The 10,681-nt window shown below is 30.7% G+C and overlaps 2 protein-coding genes across 3 annotated transcripts; one reads left to right on the top strand and one right to left on the bottom strand.

The window, feature by feature from the left end:
* Window positions 1–1,999: 1,999 nt before the first annotated feature.
* LOC114386642 lies at window positions 2,000–4,659 on the bottom strand. The gene is made up of 3 exons (XM_028346677.1): window positions 4,523–4,659; window positions 2,841–3,130; window positions 2,000–2,715 (listed from the first exon to the last, which is right to left on the bottom strand). The coding sequence occupies exons 2-3, from the start codon at window positions 3,123–3,125 to the stop codon at window positions 2,143–2,145; spliced, it is 858 nt and encodes a 285-aa protein (XP_028202478.1). The 5' UTR covers window positions 3,126–3,130; window positions 4,523–4,659; the 3' UTR covers window positions 2,000–2,142.
* A 1,955-nt stretch (window positions 4,660–6,614) lies between these two features.
* Window positions 6,615–9,320, top strand: LOC114388689 (tRNA (guanine(9)-N1)-methyltransferase-like). 2 transcript variants are annotated; one of them, XM_028349318.1, is made up of 3 exons: window positions 6,615–7,127; window positions 7,390–7,766; window positions 8,859–9,017. In XM_028349318.1, the coding sequence occupies exons 1-3, from the start codon at window positions 6,690–6,692 to the stop codon at window positions 8,869–8,871; spliced, it is 828 nt and encodes a 275-aa protein (XP_028205119.1). In that variant the 5' UTR covers window positions 6,615–6,689; the 3' UTR covers window positions 8,872–9,017. The 2 variants fall into 2 exon arrangements, with proteins under 2 accessions (XP_028205119.1, XP_028205118.1); XM_028349317.1 differs by having other exon boundaries at window positions 6,616–7,127; window positions 7,390–7,749; window positions 8,859–9,320.
* Window positions 9,321–10,681: the final 1,361 nt, after the last annotated feature.

Genomic DNA, 10,681 nt, shown 5'->3' with positions numbered 1-10,681 from the left:
AAAACGTTTGGTTAAAAATTAGACGAATGGTATTTTTTGTCCAAATATTATGAATATTTTTTTCTTTTTTTTTTAGCTAATATTTGTTTTGCACAAATCTTATTTCACATTTTTTGTGTGAAAATGCGTACTTGTTATCCTTTTTCTAAAGGTAGTACTTGTTATCCTTGTACGAAATAGCATTGTCGTTGAACGATTAATAATGATGTCAAATTTCAGCTGAAATGTGATTGTATTAGTTTAATCAATTATACTTTTTAAACAAAAATACTTAAAGAAAAGAAACATGTTTAGTTTTACTCTATTAGAGGTAATATAATTAAACAGTCCTTTGTTTATACAAATATAAAAAAAAAAATTATAAAAAAAATAATTATAAAGTTATTTTCAAAATATTTATAGAAAATATAAATTAAATATAAACTATAGTTTATACAACTATTATAATTTACATCTAACCTAAAAGGTCCATACATTGTGGGTATTAATATTAGTTTAAATTTAGTTTCATGAAAAATATAATGATTAACTTTTGTTGATGTTCATCGTGAGTTTCAATATAAGCAATAATATATGCAGATTGTTTATGTAAACTAAACTAAACTCGATCAAAACCCATAATATATAAGACTAACACCTCATTTGACCTAGTTGTACATCTATCCTATGGGCTAGTTTACAGTGTGAAATAGAAACATTTAAGTTGGACCTTCCTACATTGAGGAGAATGATCCTTCAAAGTCTCGTCAACTTTCCTTTTGTGTTTTTTTTTTTTTTGCATGCCCAAATGCATGTTAAAACTATATAATCCATGAGTTAAGATTCATGTCACCTTAAAACTACCAAATGTCAAGACCCCTCCAATGCCATACATTTCAAAGATGACACCCCCAAAAAAGGACTTACAACCCTTCACTAAACCAATTAATCTAAGATTATCATTTAAACACTAAATCTTCAATGTTACCTAAAAACATCAAATACTTATTAGAAAATAGATTATCATCTATGGTTATAAGATGTATCACCTACATTATCATACAATAAGATTAAAATGGTGTTAGTCCATTATCAACGTATTTCAAATGTAGGAAATACATCTTATAATAACAACTATTCAAAAACTACAAGTGTTTCAAAAGTTTTTAAATAATATAACATACAAAATTTTGCAAAAGCTGAAAAAAATAATTGAAAATATAATAAGTTAATATTTTTAAATAGTATAATATAACATACACATAAGATTGCCTTATGTTGACTTGTATTGTTGCTAAAGCTTATAAATGAATAAGTTATTGACTTGGTATTGTTAAAGCTTATGAATAAATAAGTTGTTGGCTTGTATTATTGCTAAAGCTTAAGAATGCAAGTGTTAAGGTTTGGAGATTGTCAAGAGTTGGTGCTTAGATAGATCCTAACCTAGTGTTGTGAATGTTAATGTTAGGTGATTGATGAGAGTTGGTACTTAAACAAATCCTTGGTCTTATGCTGAAAAATGCTAGGGTTGGGAGATTGATGGGAGTTGATGTTCAATCAAATCTCCAACCTAGTGCTAAAAATGTTGAGGTTGAGTTATTGATAATAGTTGGGACTCAGATAAATCCTCAACCTTATATTAACCTCCATGGAGTCAAGTCTACATACATAGTATATAAGTAGTAAGTCTAGTGTACAAATTTATATGATTGCAATGGATTCCTTGGTAAAAATGTTGATGTTATGTTGAAATATTTATTTCTTGTTGTTATGCTTTAGAATGTATGCAAGTTACTTATATGATGTTATGATGACTCAAAAATATTCAAAGTCAACATAAAGACATGATATTTTTGAGTTCTTCATCATCAAAATCATTTATCAAGCTATTAATAGTCATATCCATCACAATTATCATGCAAGTTAACAACTATTATCACACCATTTGTAAAGATATTTGTCACTAATTGTCTAAACACTAAATAACACCATAAGTAAATAACATTTATAACTCCAACAATCCATGCAATCAAGTTCATGAAAGCAAATATAAAAAAAAAAACAAAATGTCATAATTCAAACACAAACTTAAAAGTTAACTAGAATATTGAAAGATCCAACAAGCTTAGATAAATCAATTAGAATAATAAATAGTAAAATCTACTAAGGAAGATTGAGGGCCCAATCTTTCTTTCGCTCATCAGATAATGCCAAAAACACACATCTCCATAAAGCATCTTCTTTCAATAACTTTAATGCTTTTGTAAAAGAAGCACCATCAATGCCTTGAAGTCCTTGAAGAATCCTTACACAAGCCAATATGGATTCCTTATCTTGCTTATTGTTTTGTGACTTTTGTCCATTTACTTCCCCTGTAACACTAAAAGTTGATGTTGTGACATGATCCGCACTCATCTTTTCCAAAATTTCAAGCTTATTTTGAGTTTCTCCAAAATTTGTCAAAGCATTAGCAAATGTCATTTGATCACTTTTTCTTGCTTTCAGTTTCTTCTTATCCTCACTAACATGAACAATTGTTTTCCTTTTTGGCTGATGAACATCTCCCTCTTGATCAAAATTAGTGTCTTCTTCATTATCATCATCATCATTAATTGAAGGACTTTTGGTAGAGGGATGTTGATTTGCACTAGAGGGAGTTTTGTCCCAAAAAACAACACATAATTTATCATAATGCAAGCATTCTTCCTTTTTAAATTGCTTTGCAAATGTATATTTCTGCAAAAAAAAAAAACATAATTTAGGTTGTTAATATTTTGTAAAATAATATGCAATAACATACCAAATAATGTAATATTAAATTGAAACATACCTCACATTACAAAAAAAAAATTGAAACATACCTCACATAATTTGTTCCATTGATCATTTATGGCAATAATTCGTCTAGTACTTGACTTGTCTCCTAGTTCAGTCTCCATTTTCAGCAGTGAAGTAAGATCATTCCATTTTCCTTCCAATTGATTGGATTTTTTCTTAAATAAGTTAGGTGTGTACTCCTTGCCTAATTTCATATTTAACTCTTTCTTAAGGTACCTCCATGCACCCTTTGTAAGAATAGTGATTTGTTTATTATCCTTCTTAACCTCATTTTCCATTTTTGTGTGTGAATTAACTTCCTCTTCCATTAAACCTATAAAATAGAATTCAACATTTGAAGGTCACATCCTTTTTAGATTCTAGAATTTCAACAACCACATCTCTATTATCTTCATTATTTTTCATCTAACCAATTGTAAAGAATTTTTATTAACATATTAACTTTAATCATAACTACAATTCATATAGTTATATTTTAGTGTATACTATCAATAATATACTTAAGATTGAAATATCTCAAATATATATAAAAAAAAAGATTGACTGCATGAAGAAAATTACAAACTTAAAAATATTTATAAAAAAAAAAGAAATAACCTAAACAACCTAGGGAAAGTTAAGATAATACTATATCATTTCTATAAATTGAAATACTATATACTTAGTCATACAATCGTTGCATATAAAAGTATATTATTGAGAGCGAGGGAGCTACATACCACATCAAGCAAAAGATAAAGGCAACAAAAAACATATACATGTTTTTTCAAAAAATACATTTATATGTTACAAATACAAACTTGTACTGCATATGAAATAAAATCATGCAAATACTAAAATTATGTTATGTATCATAGCATAACAACATAGCTACCATAAAATATAATTTTGTAAGTTTGTTCTATGAAGATAGAAGTTATAATTTATTATTCTTGAATAAAAAAGTTAGTGTATAGAAAGGGGAATAATATGTTAAAAATAAATACTATGAAGGCTTCTTTTAGCTTTGTACACTTATGCAGGCTTGTGTGGCAAACTTGTTGACAGTGTAATTTAGTTGAATAATAGCAATTGAACCATCATTATCAACCAAATTAAATCAGAGTATTATAAAGCTATGACACATTTGCACTGGGGGTAGTCAAACAAGATTTGGAGAGGTAAAATAATGAGTTCTTTTTTTTTCCTATTGTTGTATTATTTGATGTTGCAATCAGATAGATGGTCCTTTTTTTTGGTTTCGTTAGGCTTTTAAAAAAACTTGAGTACTCATTCAATAGACAATTAACGAAACTATAGCCACTAATAATCATTGTTGAAAAACTCATTGCAACTAGCAAAACAACAAATTCAATTTTGCAAGGATCATTTTAACCTAACACAAATTCATTCCAGGCCCAACATAATTTTATAACCTTTAATTCAATAATCAATTAACCACATAAATTGTCAATAAATAAAAAATATCTAACAAGATTTACACACAAACATGGATTATTTCCCTATTCATTATCTGGCAAAAAAAGTCTCTGCCTAACCAGACCACCTATGCTCACAAAGATACATAATCATTAATCAATATCCCCAAATCTACTCCTCAACACTTGGAAATCTCCCTTATTCTTTACTTCCCCCAATTTCATGCAATACAAATAATAGTTCATAGAGAGAGAAGGGAATACAAACATTTGCCTCAAGGTCTTACCACGAAAGAGCGAAATATCAAAGAACAGTGCAAAGGGAGGCAACAAGGAGAACCCACAACTTCTCCACACAAACTCACTTCTTCGGCAAACGGAGAAGAAGAGAACAATAACCCTAAACTAGAAAACCCTATTTGTATAAAACCACACACATTTCTCACGTCTTTGAAAACAAAACGGTGAGTTTTGATTTTTATTTGAAAAATTATAATTATAATTATATTAAAATAATTAACAAATACATGGCATGTAAAGCTAGCATTGGTTCGCTCGTGTGGCATTGCCACGTCGCCTTCTTTTAGACACAAGCTTTTTTAATAGATGTAGATGACAATGACTAAAATTTGAAAAAAAATACAAATTTACATAGACTAAAAATAAAGAAAAGTAAACTTACAAGGACCATAGTTAAAAAAGATTCAAATATATTTTTTATCCTTATAAATATACCAAAGTTCAAATGTTGCTTTGTAAATTTTTTCGTATATTTTTCATTCTTGTAAAATTTTAATCCATTTTTTTGGTCTAGAATTATATTTTTTTATTAATTTTATTTATTAAAATACAATTTTTGGGGGTTAATAACCCCCATAAATTACAAAAAAAATAGTATGAAAATTTTAAAACATGATTTTTGAAGGTTAAAAATCACCACAAATTACATGAAAAAGAAAGAAAAAATGCAAGAATCAAACCTCTTTCCTAACAGAACGATGCAACCACCACCAAACAACATGGATTGTTAAAGGTGTTACCATCACATTGTGTGAATTCTAATAGCTAAGAGAGTGGGTTTACCGCAACACTTGGCCTTGCGGTGTTACCGTGTTATTGTCGCAATATGTAATTCTAATTTCACCATCGCCACCTCATCGTTCTCCAGCAATGACGAGACATCGTCGCCTAAAATCTCCTTCCTCTTTCGTATCAAGCTCACTGAGCTTTGCACCTTTCTGCTCTCCCTGGTCCCTTTCTTGCTTGAGTGAGCCATTGAGTCGTGCAACTTAGATCATCCTCCATCTTCCTTTTTTCTTTCTCCTGCGCTTACCACCAATTCATCACCATAAACCATGCAACATTGCCACCCTTTTCCCTCCATTTACCACCAACCCATCATCATAGACAACACAAAACTACCACAACAAAAAACATAAATGAACATTGAATAAACAAAGGAGATCGAGAGAGAGGAAAGGAAAATAGAATGGAAGACACGATGACTTTTGACGATGACAACACTCTGTTTCTTTTCCCCCTTCCTATTTTTTATTTCCTTCTCCTTGTACATATTTCTTCTTTCCTTTGTTGCTCCCATCGTCAAAATTCCATTGTTAGAATTTCTTTCCCTCACCGTCTCCCTTGACCTCAAATCACGTAGAAGAGAAAGAGTCAACATGTGTCCATTTTTATTGGATAGACATTAGTCACGTAGGTTCAAATGAGTTCGAATTTAGCTTTAGGCCAAAATGTAGTACAATATAATTTTATGAGGATAATTTTTTTTTTACAAGGATAAAATTCAAACTTTGGTATATTTACTGGGACAAAAAAATATTTTAACTTTTAAAAAAATATTAAATTACATGAACCAATTTTATATTTAAGTCCTTTTAAAAAAAATTATTCATCATTTACTAATATGTTATATATCAACAAATTAATTTCATTTGTATAAAAAAAATTAATTGTAAAAAAAAATCATTCTTCCCATAAAATACTCCCTTTCCAAAACAAAATAGTATATAATTTTCAAATAAAAAAATAGTCAATTCTATCCCTAAAAGTAAAAGATGCTAACAAATTAGTTCTAAAAAATAAAAATTCAATTTTAATTTTTAAATATGTCAAAATAATAATAAATTAATTTGACAAATAATTTAATAATAAATTAATTCTAAATTTTATAATTTTATATCAAATTATTTCTTAAAAAATATAATATATTATCGAATTGATTCAAATTAATTTTTAAATATTACAATCTAATCTAATAGGAAGACAGTCTCACAACTTTAATTTGTCACTTTTTCACTACATCACCGTCTGAGAATGACTATGACATTTTACCAAACGAATAAAAATGAACAGATAAAATAAAAACATAAGAAGTACGAAACGAAAGAGAGCATTTCCGCTTAGAGCGTCTCCAACAAATCCCTAATCGCAACAATGCCGGAATCACCCGGTGGTGGAGACGCCGGCGCTCCACCGCAGGCGACGGAGAATGAGAATCCCCAAACTGAACGAACCGCCGCGGGTCCTCCAGTCCTCTCGAAGAACGCGCGGAAGAAGCTGGCGAAGCAGCAGAGATTCGAGGCGAAGAAGGCGGAAAAGAAAGCCGCGGCAAAGGAGCAGAAGCGAAAAGAAGTAGAGAGAAAGCGGAAGGAGTGGGAAGAGAGCCTTGCCGGCGTCTCCAAAGAAGAGAAAGCGAAGCTGATAGAGTCTCGAAGGAACCTCCGCAAGGAGAGAATGGAGAAGAGGTCGCTGGAGAAAGAGAGCAAAAGAGAGAGACTCACTGTAGCGAGAGAACGAGGCCAAAACGTCGTCGTCGATCTCCAGTTCTCTCACCTCATGAACCCTAACGAAATCCACAGCCTCGTGCAGCAGGTTCTGTTTGGGGATTTTTTTAAGCACAAAGAAAACATGATTTAAGTTTTTCTATAATTCAGAATCTATAATTTAGCTTTTGGTGAAGCTTACAAAATAGAATTTGTACGAAATAGCTTATGCATTAGCTAAGTTTAGTTTATGAAGCAGTTTATTTAATTTTTTCTTCGTGCATAAATTTATCCAAACAAAGCCTTGAAATTGTACTAATAGTGAATAATGGAGCTGTTAATACTTAATAGTGCTGTGATTGGATCTGCAGATTATGTATTGTTATGCGGTGAATGGAAGGTGTGCTTCCCCTGCGCATCTTTGGCTCACCGGCTGCGAGGGGGAAATGGATAGCGCTTTGAAGCGGATTCCGGGGATTGATAAATGGATAATTGAGAAGGAGAATAGGTCTTACATTGAAGCCTTGAGTAATCGTAAGGAGGATTTGGTTTATCTCACGGCGGATTCGGAGACTGTTCTTGAAGAGCTTGATTTGAAGAAGGCTTATGTTATTGGCGGGTTGGTGGATAGGAACCGATGGAAGGGGATAACGTTGAAGAAAGCTGAGGAGCAAGGCATCCAAACGGCTAAACTCCCCATAGGAAATTTCATGAAGATGTCTAGTTCTCAGGTATTATTGATGTCACAGTAAGTATACACTTTTGTCTGAGAGTGATAAGTTGTGTTGGTTTAGTTTCTGAAAGTTTTTGTTCTGTACATTAGTCTTTGGGGATGAAATTGTATACTAGTTAATAACTTGGTAGAGTAAACTTGCTAGCAGGTTAAGGTTTTGGGTACTACCTTGTCTAGGTTTTTTATCTCTCAAATTGAATCCAACTTTTGATTTTGCCTGTATGCTATTCACATATAGCATAGAAGGGGCATTTCTAAAATTATAATCATTGCACGTCTTTTGGCATTGCACTTTGTTTTTCCTTTACTTTCCTTCTGTTGGTTGATCCTGACGTTTGTAATGGTCTGTTTGGACTTTGGATGAGAGGAAAAAAATGGAGGAGAAAAACAGAGATAACAATACACAAGAGAGGAAGGAAATACAAGGTTGGCTTGATGGTTGGGAAGGGGGTGCTTGAGGGTGAGAAGGGAGAAGAGGGGAGAGAAAGGTTGGGGGTTCGAATATCTCACACTGACATTTCTAACAAAACTAACATTTGTCAACAAAAAAATACGTGAGAGGAAAATTGACTTTTAGAAATAAGAACATTTTTTTTCCTTTTCACTTTCTAATTTTAAAATTTAGTTTCCTCTCTCATTTCCCCTCACAAACAAAGAGTAAGGGCCTGTTTGGTTGAGTGGATGAAAATAAGAAAGGAGAGAAAAAAAATTGAAATTTGAATTGAAGAACCGAAGGAAGGAAAAATTTGAATTTTTATTTCTAAAAGTCAAATTTTCTTTCCCATTTCCTTCTGTTTTCTATCCAACCAAACGAAAAAGAAAATTTTGTTATCATCCTTCTTTCATTTCATCTTTATTTTCTTTTCATCCAACCAGACATATCATAAGTGAGACTTGGGTGTTTTTGTGATGTACATTGGGTAAAGGTGATCTAAGCTCTCAATCTGATAACTTGCAAGCTAATAGAGAACTTGTTTCTTTGGGTGGGATCTTTTACCCTGCAGATTCTTCTAATATCTCACTAGTGACAACACTACAGTCTTCCACTTAGAAAATGCAAATTTCCTTTTGCATCAAACTCATTTTATTTCTCATTTGAGCCTTCAGGTTCTTACCGTGAATCAAGTGGTAGAAATACTACTCAAGTATTTGGAGACAAGGGATTGGAAAACATCTTTCTTTGCTGTTATCCCTCAACGGAAAAGATGCCAATCCGATTCAGAAGTAAATGCAGAAGATATAATAATAGAGGCAGAGGAAGAAAGTGAACAAAATGATGATATAACTTCAAATAAAAAGATATGTGTTGAGGAGGTCCCTTCTAACAGTTAGAATTGTCTCTGGCACAAAGTTTTCCTACAAACCTGTTGATCTTCTCCTGGCCATCAAGACAGTAGTTTCAAATCAGAGCTTTCACATGCAACCTTAATACTGACATAGGGAATTGGCATTATTTTTATATGCTTGCTTTGTAACAATCTGTAACAGGATGGAATGATTTTTGCTCCAGGGTTTTGGATTCATTTACAATTGTTCTTAATTTTAATTTTACATTCATTTTCGTTTCTATCTCTTTTTCACCTTATTTATTTAACAATTTTCTTTTATCACATCCCTTATTAATCTTTTAATTTTGCTCTATCTCTTTTTTCTTTGTATCTCTCATTTTTATACTAGTTTCCATAATATAGTTATGCTTTAATACATTATGAAAACCAGTTTTTATAGGCTAAATTTTTAAATTTTACATTATGAAAATTAGTTTCTATAATGTAAAAAATATATTTATATTACGAAACTTAGTTTCTGTGAAAAGAAGGAAAAAAAATGAAAGAAAGGATAGGGTACAACCTAAAAAGGTAGTTTGCATGTTTAGAAAAATCTAAAAATTTGGAAAAGGGGTGGGGGATTGTGAAGAGTAAAAAGGGGTGTCAATAGTAATTACGTCACCACAGTTGTGCAACGTGGATCTAATCAAATTGTCCATAGATTTCTATGCACTTTTTCATGCTGAGACTTGGCACCAGGTGTACTGAAACGTGTAACTCGATTTTTTTTTTACAACTAAGCACATGAAACGAAAAATAATTTGAAATTTTAAGAAATTGATGAAATTATAAAGACTTACAAATTAATTTAACTTTTCTAATCATTAATAATATTTCTTTTCTTTATACGACTCTTTTTTTTAGAGGGAGAAGAGGTGGTGGTTCTCTACATAATAATATTTCTTAATTTCAATGACATTAGTCTTACAAGATTTTAAATGAAGACGAAGAAAATGGTTTGTTTCAAATAAAAGAATAGAGAGAAACACTTTTCATTCATTATACCATAATTTTTCCTCTCAAATAAAGAGAAGCATTCCCCTTTTTCTATTAAACATCTAAATAAGTGGGTAATTATTTATTCCTTTTAGACTTTAGTCCTTCTATTGTCTTTCCTTTCTTTTTAATTTGCCTTCAAACATTTAAGTTGTTAAACGAGTTGACATTATTCATAAAAAATAATAATTTACTGATATCAACTATTAGATGAATAAATAGTTCTTATTACTTTTGTTTTATTTATCAAACATATATTTTGATAAATTGGGGCAGAATTTTGTCAAAATTTTCTAATTATATATCAGTACTTGTGTAGACTAATTGATTTCGATTTTTTGGAAGGTGTATATTAGGTTCTAATTTTTCTTTTCATAAAATACACCAAATGTGTATATTTTTTTAATATACCTTTTCTAAAAAGTAAATGATAGCATATTAATAGTCATACTCAAATCGTAGAAAAAGTATATGAGTAAGTTATAATCTTTATTTTTTTAAAATATATTAAAAGTTAGCTGGAAATCGTATGATCAATTAAAACAAAGTCGTGTGAATTTTTATTTTAATCTTGATTATTTAAATATGACCTAATAATTTGTATTT

This window comes from Glycine soja, chromosome 15 (assembly GCF_004193775.1).
Source record: "Glycine soja cultivar W05 chromosome 15, ASM419377v2, whole genome shotgun sequence".
Taxonomy (NCBI): Eukaryota; Viridiplantae; Streptophyta; class Magnoliopsida; order Fabales; family Fabaceae; genus Glycine; species Glycine soja.
Note: the sequence above shows the minus strand (reverse complement) of the source record. Positions and strands in the feature narration are given on the sequence as shown.